Source organism: Lonchura striata, chromosome 3 (genome assembly GCF_046129695.1).
Source record: "Lonchura striata isolate bLonStr1 chromosome 3, bLonStr1.mat, whole genome shotgun sequence".
NCBI lineage: Eukaryota > Metazoa > Chordata > Aves > Passeriformes > Estrildidae > Lonchura > Lonchura striata.
Genome location: NC_134605.1, coordinates 68881844 through 68902527, shown reverse-complemented (window position 1 = coordinate 68902527; position 20684 = coordinate 68881844). Strand labels below are relative to the sequence as shown.

General features: G+C 38.5%; 1 protein-coding gene across 1 annotated transcript in view; it reads right to left on the bottom strand.

The window, feature by feature from the left end:
- Window positions 1–238: 238 nt before the first annotated feature.
- The window catches only part of CDK19 (cyclin dependent kinase 19), a 121697-nt gene continuing 101251 nt past the window's right edge, over window positions 239–20684 (bottom strand). The window contains exons 7-13 of the mRNA XM_031504391.2: window positions 19444–19587; window positions 19113–19182; window positions 17856–17928; window positions 14103–14200; window positions 12533–12611; window positions 7693–7959; window positions 239–4903 (exon numbers count right to left, since the gene is read on the bottom strand). Of these exons, the coding sequence (XP_031360251.1) occupies window positions 4772–4903; window positions 7693–7959; window positions 12533–12611; window positions 14103–14200; window positions 17856–17928; window positions 19113–19182; window positions 19444–19587 (863 nt within the window). The 3' untranslated portion in view covers window positions 239–4771. The remainder of the gene's footprint in view (window positions 4904–7692; window positions 7960–12532; window positions 12612–14102; window positions 14201–17855; window positions 17929–19112; window positions 19183–19443; window positions 19588–20684) is intronic.

Genomic DNA, 20684 nt, shown 5'->3' with positions numbered 1-20684 from the left:
TAAAGGCAATGGGCAGTGCAAGTAAATCCCAACCGTTCTTACCCATGCAACTGTTATGGAAAAGACAAGTGGGATTTTTGGAAGAAGTCATCCATCCATCCATCCAAAGTTAGATGGAACAGAAACACACAGACTAGCAAAGCACAGAAAATCCCATTGTGAAAACCCACCAATAATGCTCTAGCTCATACTTTCCATGTTGCCACCTGAAATACTTGAGCTGTTCCAATACCCAGCAGGAGGAGAAAACAGGAAAGCATTTATTTTCAGAACAGAGTAAAACAGCTTTCTTTTTCAGAAAATGCATCTACAGGATTGTCATGCAAGTTATAATGAATCTCAGCAAGTGTCATCAGTGTGGCAGATCCATACGCTTACAAGTGGAGAGCAAAACCTAAGAGAACACTCCATCAATCCTGCTTTCCATAAAGCTTCATTCTATTTTGATAGACACATAGCTGTGAATATTCTCGTGGGCATTTTAAAAACTGTAATTTCAACCCTGAGGCTTTGGAAGCTTTGTTTTCTGTGGTGTAAGATATCATAAACATCCTGAATATAATTGCAACTGCAATTTTGTGGGCTGTATTTTCCCTACTGGTAGCCCAGAGTTGATGTTTACAAAAACTTTTCTGCACACTTATTTGATTTGAACTTTTTATTATTATTACAAATGTATATTATTTTATTAAAAAAATTCACACTGAAGCAAAGTCAATTCCATTTCATTACAACCAAGAATATAAAATAAATGCAATGAACTCATAGCTTAGTTTTAACAGTCATTTCAAGAGTGACATCAGGACAACTTAAAAGCAGTAAACTCTCAACTCTAGAATGAGAAACAAGTATTTTGCTTTGTGGTTTTGGTAGCCCATTGGCACGGGCACTACTGAATGCAGCCACCACAAATCTAGAGCAGGAAAGTTTTGTGGCAGCACCAGGCGCATACACAGTAATTTCTAATGGAAACTGCGAAAATGAAAGATGCGTGCATGAAATTATTAGGAAAAAAAAAAACTGAGTAGAGACAGGCACACTTCCACAAATAGTAAACATGGGAATATACAACTAGAACAATTTGAAAAGTTACTACCTTACATATATAAAAAGTTCTTTAAATTGCTGTTAAAAAGGACATATTCTGTCCAGATTTTGTGTAATACTTTTTAGTGTCTACACAAGACAAATTTTTAAAAAAATTAAATAGCATTAATTTACTACTAAATATTTAGGAGATAACAGTGCATTAAGGACTTTTTTCATATTGTAATACACATCGCTCCTGTCTGGCGACATTTTTAGAAGATTACGTATGGCCTTATGTACAATACATTTATTTAATCCTAAAACAATTCTTTACTTAATGGTGTTAAAGTACCATTCCTGAAGATTATGAAGGGGAACTAAGCTTATTATGTTTATATAAAATATCATACATATTTGAACACTTCTAGCTTCCCGCCACCCCTCCCACTACGAATGCACTTCCCTCCCCCTCCCCAGATACAGTGTCACAGATACAGTGCAGGAGTCGCAGCTTTCCCTATTATTTTTCCTTCATTGTGCAGTTTGTGCTACATAAACTTCACCAACGCGAACCAGGCTGCTCATCCCATTAATTCCCCACGTGTTTGTTTCCTCTGAGCCGTGACATGAAAAGTTGTGCTCAGCAGCCTGTTCTCTCACCAGGATGGAGAAGACAGCTCTGCACCTCTCAGTAGAGGTGTGAAACACTTTGCTGAGAGTCTGTAGGTTATGGGCAGAGACAGAGCTGAGTAATAAAGAAACTGCACAGGCAAAAAAAAACCCCATAAAAATGACACAGTCCTGGTTTCCCACATCAAACTGCACAATTCATTTCTGAAAGCAGAGAGTTTTTTACCTCATGGGAAAAAAAACCCTAGGCAGCAAGTCTTCTTCCACTATGACTGCCACCAACCCTGGCAGCATGCATCAAGCTCCCAAGAAAAGGCAAATTATTTCACCCCCAGGAAGAATCTACAAGAGTGTGCAGAGCCTACATTTTGCAGCCAGTGCTGCTGCTTTTATTCCCTCTCCTCCCAGTTGTGAATTTGGAGGAACAGAAGAAGACAGCTCAGCTTCACCTGTGCACATAGAAGCTAGAGAGAGGAGTGGCATGTGGTCATCTATCAACCCAACCAAGACAAGAAAGCCAAGTACAGCTGAGAGAGGTTGTGGCAGTCATGCTAGAAGCTGGAAGTTCACTCAATTAAAGCACCTTACATTGCTGTGAAGTTTCACACTCTACACAGAGATTAATCTACACCATGATTTTGCCTTATTGGCACAAGAGCCCACCTTAATTAACCAGTGGTCCCCTGCTACCTCCTGATCTTGTATGAATTTTGATGATCAGCTGCAAGTCACAGCAGGGAAAATAAATGTTAGATAACTGTAGTAGAAAAGACAAAATAATTCTGAGAGAACAGACGGATGAAAAGAACACAAGGGGACAAAAATCACTCTGCCATAAGTTAATTTCCAGAAATGTGACATTCAAATCGCAGAAGTATAAAAGAAGTGTTACTTAATAGCATAGGCCAAATATCCATTTGATCAAAAGTACCTCATCCTAACATCAGTAAGGGAGGAGACAGAAAGAATTGTCACCCCACAGTCAGTTAAATAAAGGAACAATTAAAACCTGTCCTTTCAGAGTACTACAGTATGTATAAAATGTAGCATTTCAAGGGTTATACATTGAAAGTATCCTCTGGGAGATTATTTTTCCCCAGAAATAATTTTTCCCTTCAATTGCTTCATTTAGTTTTTCACCACCTTCTTATCCATTTGATGACAAAAGCAGGTTTTAGCTGCTTTTCTGGAGCAGCTGTGTGTTGTCAAAATCACATGATGGTAGGTATGGCCAAAGCAAGCCAACTGCTCACACAAAGCAGGAAAACAGCACGAGTTTGAGGAGGAAGGGGGCACTAAAGATGACTGGGAGATCAAATCCAGTAGAACCATATATGTGATGAAAAGCATTCTCCTCAGAGCAAACAGACCTACTCATCTGCTACATCTGATCACAACTTCAGTGTGAATGTGCATGGGTACACCATTTTTTTTTTATTTTTTTTTTGTGTGTGGGCATGGGACAGAAGATAACACTCTGCAGTATAAAAATCTGTTACCACTGACCATTTACACCTGAACTCCTGTCACCTCTTCTCTGGACACCAGCTGTAGAAGCTCTCTGATGTTACACTGCCAGTAGCTTTCTAAATGCATTCCTCTAGGTTTTCTGCCACAGGAGTCAGCCTTATTTCTGAAGGCTGAAGCAAAAACGAAGCTGTCCCAAATTACATGTTGTGTCTCTCTGAATAACTGTGGTTCCAGAAGTTGGACAATAATCCTCTGATTATGCTTCTGAACTCTTGCTTAATTACTAGGGATTTTCTGCCAGCTACCCATCCACTTACAGTCCCTTAGGCACAATCAAAACATGTTTGCTCTAGGGAAAAAGAAACATTTCAGTGCAATCAAGCGCATCTGGTGTAACTAATCTGGTTAATCACAGCAATGTGAGGGACACAGAATATGCATAATAAACAACAAAAAGGAACAATTTTCAACATGCTTTTCAAACTGCACAATAATTTCTCTTAATTATAAATTCTAACATAAAATGATTAAATTCATTTGTTTTTGCAAGTCTTAGTATTTCTGTCACCTTTAAGTTTTGAGAACTGACTCTGGAATGTGAAAGAAAGCTAAATTTATAGAACTCTCACACACATTAATAAGCTACTTCTCAGAAATACAGAAAAAGCCTGACATCCACATTCCTACTGAGACTTGAGGGCAGTAAATACATTTTCCTGACTATTTTGGTGTCCAGCCTGGGAAGACATTCCATTCTTCTGTTCCAACAGATCCTGAAAGCATCTCCTTTTTATGTGACTGTCCTGGTTTCATTTAAAGTAATGCTTAATTTAAAACTAGTCAGAGCATGATCACTGTGATTTCAAGAATTCAATGTGAATGAGTTAAGAAATATCAGCAATCTTCTGTTTGGCATTCAGTCCAGTAGCATGAAGCATATCTGTTGCTGCAGAGACTTGGGTGGGTTTTTTCTTTTTTCATTTTTCTTTTTTTCATTTTATTAATTTTTAAAATTTTTTATTTTTAATACTTTGCCTGAAAACTAGACTAATAAAAACAGAATAGTAAAATACTCTGGAACAGTAAAATTTTGCTGTTCTTGACATCCATGAGCAAAACAGTAATATCCTGTGAAAATAACATAGTGCTTTAAAAAGGTGCAATATACCTGTATAGCTAAACTGGTTTGCCTAGTACAAAACTAACTATATACAAGCTTGAAAGCCTGGGAGTTCAAGATTTTAAAACTTTAAAATCCCATCAAAGAGATTGAAAAGACAGATTTATGGCAATCACTACAGCATAAGGAAGGTGCACCAGGAATCCTTCAAAATTCCAAAGGATAAAGAAGTTAAGTGCTGGGTTCAGATCAGAAGGGTTCATTAGAGTAACCACAATGGAGCACATGCAAGGGCAGGAAGGAAGGAAAACTTCACAAGAATCTCCTTTATGGCAATAAAGGGATGGGGATGGGGCAGGGATGGGGGAAGTCTTCAGTGAGTGAAGTTTTCCTTTTATCATCATGAATTTTAATTCTGCATCATAGTTTGTATTTTTGGTCTTCTCATCGTTATGAACTTCATATTGCTGGAGTCTTCTGGCTTCTAGTCCATTTCTTTCTGAGTGCAGCCTGTCAGGCCCCTCAGTACCTGTGAGACTGATGAGATTGGTGATACTGAGAGCTCTGCTGAGACGATGTGGAATAGCCCATTGTACTCTGGGACTGAGAAGATCCCTGAATGTTGCTTTGGTAACTCAGGCGTGAGCTGGAGTGCTGCAGGAAAAAAGAGAGGGATCAATGGAACAATCATAACATGTTCAGCCTGCCAGGACCGTGCAGTTCAGGAAAGTTTTAACCTGTCTGGTGCTCATTAAACATGATTGTTGGGGAAGCTGACTAAATAGTGCTGCTATTTAGGGTCCCATAAAACAAGTCATCATTCTGATCTGCAATCAGCTTTAACACAGCACACAAAATACACAAGAACCCTTGGAGTTAAGTACTTTTGTACCTAAAAGTACAGCATGTACACACACATTTTCTGAAGAAAAAATACACAGGAGACAAAGAGAGCAGACTCCCTTTCAAAATTCGTCTGTTTCTTACACTTACATCTATGGCTATTGTAAATGCTATCAGTACTAAGACTACAAACACCCTTCTCAAGATAGACAATACTAAACGTTATAAATGTTTTATTCTTTTCTGAGAAAAAGACAACCATGACTACTACTCAACTTATCTAAACGAAAAATTGTCCATTAAGACTAAATAATATAACATTAAGTGAGTCTTTTAACTTGATCCCTTAACTACTGCAAACAAGGACAACTGCTTAAAAATGGGTATGTGTATGTACATAACCTAACATTAATTTTCCTGAGTATTTTTTTCCCTTCCATAGTTTGGGACTGTCAGCTCAGTGGACTCCAACCTCAGCAAGACAAATCTGCAGATCTTGCAACCTCTGGTGTGCTGAATTTGCCCTTCCATTATCATAACCATTTCCCATTCAGAATTAATCATGAGCTGCTCAATAATCCAAGTTGAAAAATCACTTGGCATGAGAAGTACTGCTCAATGGACAGGAGACTGTCCAGCAAGGTAAACCCCACCACAATCCTGGTTAAGGCTGGTTGTGTAACACAGTGTCTGAAACCAGAATTTTTTTCTCAAAATTCTGGGAAGTTTTCAACTTTTAATGGAAAAGAAAAAGAATTGTGATAAATTCTATGACTTTATAGGTGCTCTTTCTGGATGAAAAGCATCAGCTCACCTAGTAAGCAAAATACCAAGGTCACATAAGGAAGGCTCAGTAAAATTCAACAAAGAGTTTTGCACTGTCATTTGTGGAAGCAACATATATTGAGGCTGGTGAATGACAACAAAAACTTCAACGGAGACTTCAGATCACAAGTTAAATGAAATCAAAGCAAAGAAGATCTTCTGTCTACTTCCGAATAAGATAAAATGGAGTTTTTTAAGACTAAATGAATTCATTAACTTGCCCATGCTTATTTTTTTTCACATATGAGAATTTGTTTTTAATAAAGTCAGACTTGGGCAAATTGCAGACATTCCTTTCTGGAACAGAAGATAGCTTGATGTTAAAAGGCATATAGCCAAACAAGTGTAAAAATGGATAATCAGACCATACAATTTAGTGAATGACGTAAAAGAAACATACAGATCATGATTTTGATGCCTGTGCTGTTAAAGTTTAGAAGGAAAGCATCACAGAGGGCAAAAAAAAACTGAAAAAAAGAATATTTAGACTACTAGCAACTTGTAAGGGGCAACTTTGCCAACAATTCAGAGAACTGGATAAGAATTCTATAATGGATATCATCAAATGCAGCACACCAGTCCTCAAAGTATAGACCAAACCAGACTGGCCATAAATACTGCTGCAGTCAGACAGATGTACTGATCTGTTCAGGCATCAAGCCTGGCTGGAACTTTTCAAAAAAGAAACCTAGTTGTCTTTCCCCTTAAATTGCCCTCGATGCTTTCATGAAAATTGTAACTAAAGGAGTTAAACAAAAATGGGAGAAATATGTCTGGCATTGAGTAATCAATTGTCTGTGGAGAAGGTCTGGACAGCTAAGACAACTGTAGAGCTGGTAACTTAAACCCTACTTATTTTAACTTTAAAACAGCCTGAAAAGACCATTCTCCAAGGTGGGATACCCTTGGAGGCTAGGAGCAGACAGAATCCCTAGCATAATTTAAAATTTACCCTTAATATCTAACTTTTTTTTCTTCTTTCAACTAATTACTGCTCCAGCAAGTATAAACTTCAAAGTACTGAACATCCTGCTAAGTTCAATGCTTTCTACATTTAATGAAAGTCACTTTTTTGGTGGAAAATAAAATTCTGGTAAGCAAAGACAAATACGCAAATTCAAAAAATATTCAGTGATAGTGCTTTTCCTTATGAATGCTACTGTACCAGAAAACATGAAATGTGTTCTACTTTGGTCACATTAGAAACAACGCATGTCTTTGTGCCCTACTCTGGCATGAATCAAACAGATGAACCAAATGGTCATTCCTGTCCTTACATGCATTTTTTTCTTTAACATTAGAAGTAGTCTTAGAAAGATACCAGAATAAACTACAGAACCACTTCATACATGTGACAATAGGAGGAATGAAATGGGAGAGCCTGGTTCTACCTTTGCTTCTCCTTCTCAGGATTGTCTCACATCTGCGCCTCACATGGGATTTAATATTGCCAAGACCCGAGTATCCTAAACTTGATGCAATGCAGCATTTACATCCCCTGGCTTCAGCAAGATTACTCTAAAATATAAAGCTAAGCAAATATTTAAGTTTTTTCCTGGAGTGGACTAGTCCTCAGCACTTTACAGGGTGCAGTAGATACAACTCAAACTGTGTTCTATCGAAATTTACTAATCACAGAACAAAACCTCAGCATGCCTCAGGTCACATCAAAAATTCATTAAAACGTGGTCTGTTCTTGCAGTTGGGAAGGGGGGAAAATGACATTTTGTCCCTTGGCCCTATAGTGTCAGAAGCAGCAAAACTTGCAGAGGTACCTGATAATCCGAAGGCATGACAGGCCCGCCTGAGTTAGCGCCTGAAGGCCCTATGCGTGGTTTCTTGTTCGGAGGCACCTGGCTGAGGCTGGAGTCCTGGCTGTGCTGGAGCCCCGCGCCCGCGCCCCCGCCTGCCCCGCCGGCGCCCGCCGCCGTCCCGTTGGTCTGGCTGCTGTTCTGCTGCTGCGGCTGCGGCTGCTGCGGCGCTGCCTGCGCCTGCTGCTGAGGTGCTGTTTGCTGCTGATGCTGATTCTGCTGCTGCTGATTCTGAGGGAAGAAGCAACACAACAGGGTCACTTGCTCTGAGCTAGGTTTGTCAGCTTCGTGGAGCTGCCAACCCGGTGTCACTGATGGGGAGGCAGGCCCTCATGTGATGGGAAAACACACCAAGGCTGAATGCTGGGAGAAGTTCACCCCCAGTACAGACCTGCACACCTGTGGGGTGTCCCACTTGTGGTCATTTTGCTTTTTCAATGAGATAAGCTGGACTTAAACTGGAAAGACAGTTGAGTGCCTCCTGCGGCTACCCAGGTGTCCTGGCTGCAAGATGTGGGTGGGGTTGTGTATTCTGTTATCATCTGTTAGAGGAAGAGCAGTTATCTTCTGTTAATTTTACAGTTTTTCTTTATCTCTTCTACAACCAATCCTCCCTCGGGGAGATATCTTCTGTTAATGGGTCCTTGAGTCTCACTGGTAAAATTACATCATCCCATTGTGAGATGCTCTGCCCAGGGGGAGGAGCCAAGCATTCCTACCTGGATATAATCTGAGATTTGGAACACCACAGGCAGCCTTTTCCACTGGATTTCAAGAGAAGCAGCTTTCTTCTCCACTGGATTCCCAGAGGAAGACAGGCCCACCTATACCACCACTGAATGTTCAGAGGAAAACTACACCCTTCTACAGGATCACTGTTTTAGCAGAACCACATCTGTCAATCCAGAAGCACTGCAGCCACCGTTTAATCAGACTGCTACCAAACACCCTGACCCACAGGGTGTCAGGTCATATTCTAACTCTGCCAGTGTTTTTTTTTGGTGGTGTTTTTTTTGTTTTGTTTTGGTTTTTTTTGTTGTTTTTTTTTTTGTCCTACTGCATTTGTATTTTTAATTTTCCTAGTAAAGAATTGTTATTCCTATTCCCATATTTTTGCCTGAGAGCCTCCTAATTTCAAAAATTATAATAATTTGGAGGGAGGGGGTTTACATTTTCCATTTCAATGAAGACTCCTGCATCCCTTAGTGGACACCTGTCTTATTCAAATCAAGACACCAGGCTCTCAGAAAGGATAAAAGGAACCCTTTATAAAGCAGTAATAACCTAATAAAGCAAATCAAAGCACCCAAAATTTCCCTAGTGCTCAGTGGCAGACATGGGGAACCCACAGTAAGTTGTTCTAAGTGCTTCAATGGCCTTGTTCATGCAGAATCAAAACCATGTTTCAAACTTTCACTTTTCACCTGAATAAGGCTGACAGTATTACTGCCAGAAAGGTAAGCACATTGAGACCAAAGAAATTCTATCATGTCTTCTTGGTTGCGAGGAAATGGGTTTTATTACTATTTTGGTTTCCTGTGGTTTTAAGCACTTTGCAAAGAGTGCTGTACTGGGAATAGGGCCCAGCATGGTGCACTATGTACAGGGTCAGAAAACAGCAGAAAAATGAAAATAAACCAGAAGTGTTAAAGACAAAAGAGGAGGAAACACTGAAAGAAGGATCTGGCAAGGGAAGGAGAAAACTAGCAAAGGAAGAGAAGCCAGATAATTAAGATGACACTGGCTCCTAGCAGGAAAATAAACAGAGAAAAGTGTCACAGAGGGGAAAAAAAAAGGTTAAGAAGAAGAACACAAGAACAAAAGACATCGAGAGTTCTTCTGGCTTCAGAGGGCTACAGACTAAAAGGAATATTTGAGGAAGTGGAGGGAAGGTCAGAATAACCAACTGAGAGCAACTCTGTCCTCTGTGGCTACAGTTCTGAGAAAGATGAATGAAAAAAACCTTCAACTGACACAGATTGAATTAAAAAGCCTTCCTATCCTTCCCCAGCATACTGTAGGGAACATTCCAGGATAGGGCTTTTTTTTTTTTTTTTTTTTTTTTTGCTAGAATATCCGCTAATATAATGACCAAAACTTTAGTATGACAGCCTTTTAATTAAAAACCTTACTTTATTAGTTTTTCAGAAATTATGACAACCAGTTGCCACTAGCAAATTCTTGATGCCCCCTTCACCTTGAGGCTTTTAGTTACCCCAGATAAATGACATTAAAGATCTGCATCTATGCCATTCATGACAATAGTCTCCCGAGACACATTCCAACAAAATTTGCAGTGATGTATTAATTTAAGACTGCAAAGAAGACTTGCACCTTCAAGGACTTAAGAGATGGCCTGCAATTCCATTTCACATTTAGCAAAAGCCATAATGTATCCTCCTGCATGCAGTCCTCAAATCTCATCTTGGTCAGATTCTATTTCCTGGGAGATTTAGACTTCAATAATCTAAAAAGTTAATCAAACTAGCTTGTAAACAAAAAAACTATTAAGAAGTAATTTATTTTTCATAATGGTTTGAACTTTGCTTACACAAACAAAACATCAATAACTAAGGTACTATTTTGTGTTAGAATTCTGAGATTTGTGTTTTCATAGGAGTGTTTGGATGCAAGTAAGGTAATTACTATTGTGTGAACTGAAAAAACTTAGGGGTTTTTTGTGTAGACAAATATTAAAGGGACTCTCACAATTAAAGGCAAGAGCTTGTTGTAGGTCCCAGGTTTTGCACTTCAGATTTTAGCACAAAATTTAGTTGACTAGCCAGAGTTGGCTCTTGTGTGGAACTACTATTGCTACTGCCTGGCTAGAGACTGAGACCTGCTCTGTCAGTCTCCAGCTGGGGCCTGGCTGCACCACCTAACTGCACAAAAATGGCTTTCACCAGCAAAAACCCTGTCCTCAGGTCAGTCTGGTTCATGGCAGTTCCTAAATGACTAAACTCATGAAAGGTCTACACTTAACAACCCATTGCCATACGTCACCTCTCAGCCACAAATTACCAAAATGAAATTTCAGTCCTACCTGGAAACAAACCTAGAAGAAACTTGCCTAACAGAATTTAAATTACAAAAATGTATTTTCACTTGGTTTTACAAACCCTCATTTTTAGTCTTGCTAACTAACAACCATTTTGAAGAATAGATGCTTATGCTAAATGTTATTTAACTCAGATGCAAGTTCCAAATAAACAGAGAAAACTTCCCCAGGTTGTGATTATATGAATGATTATACAGATATTTAGGGTTTTAAAAACAAAACAGTAACAAAGTAGCCTAAAAAAAAACCAAAAAACTTTTCATTTACAATAACATCATAAAGCAACAAAACATGGAACAGATTCAACTTTCAGAATAGCCTTTATCTCCACATTTTCTACACTGCAGGAACATATTCAGTGAGTAATGTAGGATTTGTATTACCTAAGTGGTCTAAGAAAAGGTTTAATTTGGAGTGTGCATAAATACCTGACTGTCCTCAACAATCTTGAAGACCATTTATATATTGGCCGTTTTAAATATAAATATGCCATTGTCATCACTCCTGCAACACTATCTGGGAAAAGACAGATATTTCCTTTCAAGTACACTGACTTAAATATAAAAAAGCCAGAGTAATTTTAATTCATAAGGTTTCATCTTGTTTTTTGAGGCTGTGGGAGTTGAAGCAAAACTAGTAACTAAATTACAATCAAATTAGTATAATGAATTTGATTTTATTTTTGCTCAGGGGTCTGTTTCCTCCTTTGGAAAAAACTATCTGGACACAAAAATCATGGATACTATCACTTGTTGTCAGTAAACAAAAATTTGCAATATCAGTTCTGAAAACAAAATTTGCTCTCTAAAATATATGTTTAAGCTCAGCTAGTTTGTCCTGCTGTGCAGAAAATTGCAAACAGAATATTCATGTAGTCAAATGGTTTCTCTGAAGGAGAACAGCCCTTCTCACATAGTCCTCAGATAACGACAGTCCAAGACTGTTCTTCACATTTTCTTAGCTATACATCACTGCTGGTGCCTCACTGTACCTTGTTCTGTGAAAATAACACACTGCTTCCTACACTATAGCAACATTGTCTGGCCTTCCCAGCACTATGGGACAATTGCTATGGCCACACAGCACAGCTGAGCTACATGCACCAAGCAGATCAGATTATGTTGCAAACACAACAAAATTTATTATCACAACCAAGTTCTTGCTCGTGTCTATGGGGCTATGGAAAAGAGAATATCCAGAGCAGATTGTTGCTACCAGAATAGTTCAGAATCCTTATTACTCCTTTGTCTAAGGGCCCTTGCAACATGATCAGGAAACTGCATGCAGATGGATGAAATGTTCTGATGTAGTGCCAGAAGCAGGCTGCCACTATTTATTTGTCCCGACAGCCATCGACATTCAAATGGCTGGATGGATGCCAGTCATACAATGAGAATGCCATTCTTTAAATGTGCTCACAATGTATTTTGATCATGCAATGCTGGAGGAGGTAGCAAGGTCTTCTTGGAATGACAGCAACTGACAGCAGGCTACAGCTGACAGAACAGCCCATCCAGTTCATTCCCCACAGGTCAGGGCAAACCGTGATGGTGATACCACCTGAGACACCCCAAGGCATCTGATACTTTTCAACTGTCTGAGAAGCAGTTTTATGAGAGCTTTGCCTTGGAAACACATTTTTGGTTAACTCTTCATGTTTCATTAGTTTTCATTTGGAACCATGATGCTTTCTTATTGCACACTTGAAAGTAAAAAAGCCCCAACCAAACAAGGAGTTTACTATACCTTATCCCCTTTCTCTTCAGGTTCATCTTCATTGAGGAATTCTCTTTTTGGATATGGAATCTGACAGCCAGCAAATACACTGAAACACAGTAAACAGTAAACACTTCACAAATATGTACACATGGCACACATTTACTTAACGCTATGTTAAAAATGAGTGCGTATAACACAACTTCATTTCTTGTATTTGACAAATCCTGTTTCCACAAGTGAGTGGCAGTGTGAGCACCCAAGATAGGTGCTGATTGTAATGTCAGATCTCTTTGCTGTTGGCACAAGGCTGTCATTTAGAAATCACGGCATGGTTGAACATGCCCAAATGCCAGAACGACCACTTGTTGATCCAGATGGTAAAATGAACAAACACAGTGTCAGAGGTTCCACAACACCCAGTTGGAACATGTATGGCTCACTGAATAAGGGGACTGATCCAAACAGTATTAGTATCTTATGAGCCTGCCTTGGCTTACAACAGGTTTTAATATATTTGCTAATCACAATTGCAGAGTTACTTTCACTAAGCTTCTCAGGTCTTGTTTAGGAAAAAAAAAAGTCACTTTCAAATTCATCTGACCAATGGAATTTGGAACATTCCTTAATGTTTATGGCAGAGACCTTATCATAATGTTATCCTGTAATCCATGGGGAGCTACAGTCCTCCACAGGATAGCATCAGATAAACACTAAGCAGAAAATTACTGGTAGATCTTGACCAGTATAAATTTCTTACATTTCTGTGCCAACATTCAGAATACAATGAACATGACGTGGTTTTTAAAAGGGTGTGAACAGTTCTTAATCTTGCTGCTATGTAGTGTTTAATTTTTTCAAACAGAAAAATTAATTTAAAAAACCCAACTAGTCTCAACTAGACTCCTTTTTCATTCCAGTGACTGTTCCCTCCTTTTGGTGTTGCCTGCTAGTTGAGGAAACAGTGAAAGCAAAGGTAGAAGACTACCTGCATCAAGTTCATACAGATCATAATGCTATGCACCACCATGCTTCTGGAAAATTGGGAAGAGAAATGGACAAAGTCTGCCACCTGGAATTAAATATGTAATTTGAACTTTTCATGACAACAAAATATACAGGTACCATTTGTGTACTCTCAAGCCTTCTGAACAAGGGATTTGTGGGATTTTAGGCAGCCATTTATCTCTTCTCTTTTCTCATACTGCTACCCTGTGAAAAGAGGGCATGGGAATGGGCTGTAGGTCAGAGAACTGTCCCACTCCTAGGGAGGGGCACAGTCAACCAGGCAATGGAGAACAGGGCTCTGTGAGACTGTGTGAGGCAGAGATTGATTCTCTAAATGCTGCAATAATGTTGTAACTCTTGCTTTGGTAGTATGCTCAGAATTACAAAACTGCTGCAGTACTGGGTTATTTTTCATGACCACTCAGCTCTGGCACCAGTAAATACAGACACTTCTGTACTACACTTGTAGTTTCTACCGAGCATGGCTAAGCTGCAACTTCTTGTGGACACAGGGAGGTACCATGTAATTTCAGGGACTACCATGTAGCAGAAAGAAGTTGCCTCAGATGTGCACAGAAGAGGGAATACATACTCTGACGTAGGCAGAGGATCCTCTTGAAAATAGGGGTCCTGCAAAGCCTGCTCTGAGGTAATTCTCTTTGTAGGGTCCATAGTAAGAAGCTTCTGAAGCTGCAAAGCATAACAATAAAAATAGCAAAAAGCTTATCAAACTATCATTTTTCAAACTATGACTTGTATGTCTTGGATTGTGGATTGCCAAATTATTTCTGGCTTGTCCAGACAAGCCTAAGTTAACATTGCTCATTCAGTGAAGTTCCCAAGAACTACACTGCACATCCATCAAAATACTGTGGCTGTGAAGTACTTCTCATGTAATAAAGTTAAGTGTATCAGTATTAATTGCTCAGTCTGAACCACTGCACTAAAGCAATGATAAATTCAGCTATTGCAAGTTTATAAAACATTATTTCTAAATAATAGGTTTTTGTTGTGGTACATGTATAGCTTTTATACTGTTCTACATAGCTGACACAGAAGGAAAAAAGTGTCAGAATGGACTGAACACAACCAGGAGTCTCCATATCGCTTTAGGGATGGAAACAATAAATCTTCATTTCTTGCACTGGCAACATTCCAGAATCAGAGCACTCTGCTACTCATGCAGCTCCCAAACCCACTCTAATTGGTATCAAAATGAGAAGGAACAGACCCTTTCTAGTAACCTTTCTTCCTTGCTAGGAGGAAAACAAGCACAAATTTATTAGCTAGAATGCTTTTGATTACAGTAGGCTATAAAAGAGGATTACAATATATTAGTAGTATAAAACAGGAATTATAGGCATATCACACCATTTAAAATAGTTACTTATTTATCACATTCTGATAAACTTACAGTAGGAAATTTGGGTGCTCACATTGTACAGTATCCTGCTCTCACACAAAGCTCTTTTAATTCAAGCCAGTAGTGAAAATAAATTTCCTTCCGTAAAGGGCATCTCAGCTCAAACTCTCTTTCAGGTCTCCAACAAAAACTGCCTGAATATTCAACAAAATAATGTGATCTTGGCATGGGTATTTGGGGCTTTTTATTCTAATAAAATAAAAACCTGACATACAATTCTATAGTCTATATATATGCTACAGCAAACAGCCTCAATAAAAGCACTCATCCTCCTCAAGAAAGGAAATGCAAGAAATCGTATTTCTCAATAGTTGTAGTTAATTCTGCTTGATAGATAAACTCTCAAGACTCTCTGTATGTTTGCCATTTCCTTCCCAGCTCTTTTTATTCACATACTTTATTGGTCACAGACCTCAAAAGACTCACAGCAAAACAGCCATTTGGACTGTCTCGCCACCTATCAGTTCATTTGCAACTAGCTTCTCAATGGACTTCTGCTGCTTGCCTAGAGACACACCTCAAGCTATTCCTGCACTGTATACACCTGGAGGCTTTGAATGGGTACTTACTGTATTTTTGTGTGGTGAAGTAACTCTTAACCCTACATTTTCTGTGCACCTTCACAAACTGAACTTCTAATGATATGTTGCCTCTCTACATAGTGACCTCACACAATACAATATAGACAATAGTTTGGTACTCAGTATCTTTACTTCAAATCACCTTTCCCTACATGAAAATTTTTTGTCAGCTACAGCAGCTGCTGCCACTATTACAGGTTATGCAAATTTCCCAGTTCCTCCACAGAGACTTGCAGGGACAAAAATGTATATTCTGTACAAGGCCACTCCTGATCTTTGGTAACAGATGTCATCATTGACAGAAAAGCACAGGGCCTCAGCCTCTGCCCCCTGGACTCCTTCCATTATCATTCCTGCTTCACTCCTGAGGATACAATCAGCAAGCCCATTCCAAGTAGTACCAACCACAGTATCACTCCCAGCAAAATAACCTGCCTATTGGTGATGCTACTGTGAACCAACTTCTTTGAGAAATTCTGATTATCTGTAGCTTCTGGGAAAATGAATTAAAAAAAAAAGTCTGGAGACAATTTGTTTTTAGAGCAGCAGATGCTGAGACAACATAGGAAACCAATGAGACTAGATTTCATCAAAATCTCATACTTTCCAGCAGGTCTCAAGCTCTCAGGCTCTCAAGCTCCACTGGCCTGACATGACAGCTATGAATACTATGCTTGTACCTTTTCCAGGACAGCAAGAACAGATGCTTTTCCCTGAATGGAAAACATTCTGCCCTTCATGTAGACATTATCATTCAATGTCAAACAACAGAATGACATAATATCATTCTCTTTGTTGAGAGTCATTTGCTATCCTGCACTGATCTACTTGAAGCCATCTGTTCCCCACGCACCACACTTCCTGTACTCATTAGCACAGTCTCAATCAATGACTGCTACAAAGCAAATGTCTTCAGAGGTCACCTGCAAGATGGAGGTCATCTCATAAAAATAACTACTTTGGATATGAACAAGGAGTTATAGGGAGTCTGCTTCACAATACATGTACCTCCAATGTATAGCAATGAGATATCAGGAAGGTAGTCCATACTCCTGGGCATTCTTATTCAGAGATTTGGGAGACTGACCTACTTGAGATCAGCCTCTGTCTCTGATCATTAAGCCACCCTTATTCATTCCTTGAACTGCAAGAAAAATCTAATAAACCACCTGATTTAGAGAACTAAGTCTTTGTCACAACGTTCAGAAAGAAGGGCAAAGTATGCTTATTTTTGTTGTTCTTCAGAGATCTGGTTAATATTTCCCCTGGGAAAAGCAGCCAACCCACCCAAGATGGGTCTCAACTCAGTGTTCAGCCTTAGGGAATTAGTAATATAAGCAGACAGCAAGCAGGTTTTCTGGTGGATTTCACTTGTGGTAGGAAAATACGGAAATTCACGTGCTAAATAATGATGTCTCTTATAATTGTCATCTTTTCAGTTAGACTTACCCTCCAGGTGACTCCAATGTATGCCCAGTAAGCTGAGTTTGAAATTTTAATTAATTTTTCTACAAGTCTCACTCTTATGGAAATTCTTTCCTTCCACCCACTTGGAACCAACCTATTCTGTTTCCACAGCTATTTGTGTCATCATCCAGCAGCAACTAATGAGTCAAAGAGCAAATCTTTGCCAGGACATAGAGAGATGACTGCTATGCTGAATTTGTAACTGAAAACAGACCACTGAAAGTCAAGCTGCACTAAGAGCCTCATTACAGAGCTCCCTGTACACAGCATTAGCAAAGTCACTTTGAACTTCATTCCTAAATTTAGACAGCACTAAGTCATCACAGAGACATCCAGAAATGATGCTGTATTAGACACAGCAACCCTGTGTTGGCCTACAATGGATGACTCAACTAGGCAACCAGCAAATATATCTTTAGGGATTTTGTTTGGAATCATCCCCAGAGCAGTGGTTGACTACTGTCAGAGGAAGAAAAAGAAAAACCAAATTACTACAGGAAATAAATTTTTCCTTTCCTCTTCCCCTTCTTCACAAAACTCTTTAGCTTTTGGGGGCTCTTCAGGTCTCTGAAGCCACACAGAATCAAGACACAAATTATACTCACTCTCTTATTTGCACAGCAAACCTAAAGGTAAGGCTGTGTATACAAGGGTCTTGCAGATCTTAATTAGAGAAGACTCTCAGATCTTCAATTCCAGCAGTTTAAGCAATTTGTGTATGAAGAAAACACATTTCAAAAATGGCTGGTTAGTGATAAATAGCTTTCTTTAATATTGGTGTTCTTTATAATGAGATAGGAAAACAGACACAGATATTACCCTTAGAAATGCAATTTCATTCATGTCATCACAGCAATTTTCAAGTTGCACCTACCAAAAGAAAAACTTTGCTGTCAGGCTTGACTTTGTGTTTCTCCATGTATTTTATGAGGCTACTATTGGCATATCTGAAAAATACAGTTAAAGAAAGACATGTCTGAAATAACAGTGCATTAAAAACATGGAACTCTATCAAGACCACAGAAACATCTCCCAACCCTCAGGAAATAAACTGTAAAAAGAACTGCTATCAGAAGACATGTCAGATATTTATCTAGCAGTTGCACACAAACTGTGCTTTTCACCAAATAGGAGTGCTATCAACTGTGTAAAGATTATCTCCATGAAACATGCAACTTTCATAGTATATGGATAAGCTGTTGATAAGGACAATGACAGAGAGACACAACTTGAAGTTTATACTCTGTTTTTCTAAAGCAACTCTGCCACAGAAAGCAGTCAGCAGTTCATCACAGCTTAACATTTAAACTATTGTTTCTGGTTAGAACTTGGCAGAGTAGTTAGTTTACCATTCTGTCTTCCCAGCCTCCAGAAAACCATATAGAGTCCTTACAGCTCCCAAGTTCAAAATTGCCCTAAATATCTATGACGTGTGCCTTGCCTTTAATTTATAGGTTATCTATAGCCATTTTTAAAAGACAGAAGCTTCATATTTTGTGTAAAGCCAATGGAATTAATCCATGTCAGAGCTGGAAACAGAATCCAAAACTCCCAAATCCATATCCTCTACCTTACTTTAAGGAGTCCATGTGACTCCTTACCAGCTCTGATCTATTATCACCGCTTGACTAATTTAGCCGAAGCATAAAAGTGGTGATAACAGATCACTACAGGAAACAGCAAAAGTGAAAATTCTCAGATCCCGGACAGGCTTTGAATCACAACCTATTGAAGGTGTTACCTTCAATACAAATTTCTGTCCAATACATTGCTGTCTCCACATATCCACTTGTCAAAAATACCAGCACTTCCCTATTCTTTCTCACACAAAATAAACATTATCATTGATATGTAATAGAAATGGGTTAAGGAAGCTCATTTGTCTGTGTCTGCCATAGATTAAATTAAAATTATAACAACCCCTTCTAGAGAAATGAGGAGGCCACTCAGTTGATGTTCTTAACAAGCAGCTGAGGGAGAGAACACCATTCATGTAAACCACCTAATTCAAACATGACAGCTGCCACAGTGTTAGAACCCAAATACTTCAAAATCCTCTCCCCAGTTCCAGAGGATAGGAACTCTGCCTCTGTCATGCTCAATGAACTGTTGTTACATTATCATTACTTACGTTGTTCTTCTAAAATCTTTCTGAAGAGTTGGATATTCTGGCATCTTTCTTATGTCTTCCCAGTCTTTATCTTAGGTAGTGTGGAAAAAAAAAAAGGCAGTTAGAATTCTGGACATGTAGGGTAAGTAATACTCAGAAAGAAATAACTACAGGAATTGTTTGACTTCCTGTTTGTTGGCTAGTGTTATTGTTCTTTAATTGCCAGCATTTCCAAATCCATCAAACTGCCAGTTTCTTCATACCTATACAAATACCTAGTAATTTCCTTTAGGAAAAAGCCAACAAACAAATCACTAGAGTTATGTTGGCTGCTTTAATGAAAATAAATTACCTGCAGGGAATCCCATTACACTGAAAATGCGGTCTAGCTGATCATGATGAAAAGGATTACTTGTTTTGATGTCCTCCTGGCGACAGTGAAATATAGGTTCTGAAGTCAATAGCTCAGCAAATATGCAGCCAATTGCCCAAATATCTACAAAAGAAGGGGGATAATTTGCTCTGGTTTTTGTTTCTGCATGACTTCTCAACCTGTATAACAACAGTAAGATTAAATGCTTCACATTTAAAAACAATGCATTAACATAATATATTAAAAAGGGTAAAATCTGGAGATATGCTTTCTATAAAACAAAATTAAACTCTCGAAAGCCAATTGGTACAGTGGCAGTCCAGCACTTAACATATTCACAGTTATGTCAGAAACCTACAAAATATTTGCATACAACATAGCTTAAAGGGCATTCAGTTGACCAAAGATTATCCCTCACAAAGATACTGAAATAATACTTCTACCACATATTTCAGAACAATTCCAAACAGATAATTGATAACCAAATAAATACTAAAGAGAAGACTAATGGCTCATATGTTTAACCAAATGCAAATTAGTTAAAATTATGAAAAAAGGATCCTAATTTTAATCAAGTGTAAGAAGATTGAGTACCAAACTTTGAAAAAATTAAAATCCTACTTGACAACGGACTCCCACAGCAACAATATTTTAACTGTGTCATCTACATCTCATGTACATAAAGAAAACAACAGCATGATAGTTGACAGTTGGACTTCATGATCTTAAACATTTTTTCTACCTTAATGATTCTATGTACTGAAAGGAAAAAAAACCCTTCTATTTCATAAAATTCTCATTAATATGCTTTTTTAGATTAACTCTATTGTGGACCAAAACATTAATTTACAAGAGAACAGCTTTTCAGATTACACATATGCATTCTAGTTACAGGTTATTACCATCCATCTTAGTGTTCTGTATGACCCAAATGGTTTATTAAGCATCTTAATGTGAATTTGTCAGTGAGAAGAAGCTTGTTACCAGCTCAAAAAAACCAAACCAAACCAACCAACCAAACAAACAAACAAAAAAAAACCCCAAAAAACCAAACAACAAAAAAGTTTTGAAGGATTTGCTATGCTGATAAATATGTGTCTGGGATACTGGGAGAAACAACTTTGGAAAAGGTGTTGAGATCAGATTAATAATAAGCACAGTCTGCTGAATACAAGAGTGTGGAGATTTGTGTAATAATTGAAGTTAAATTGGATGACCCT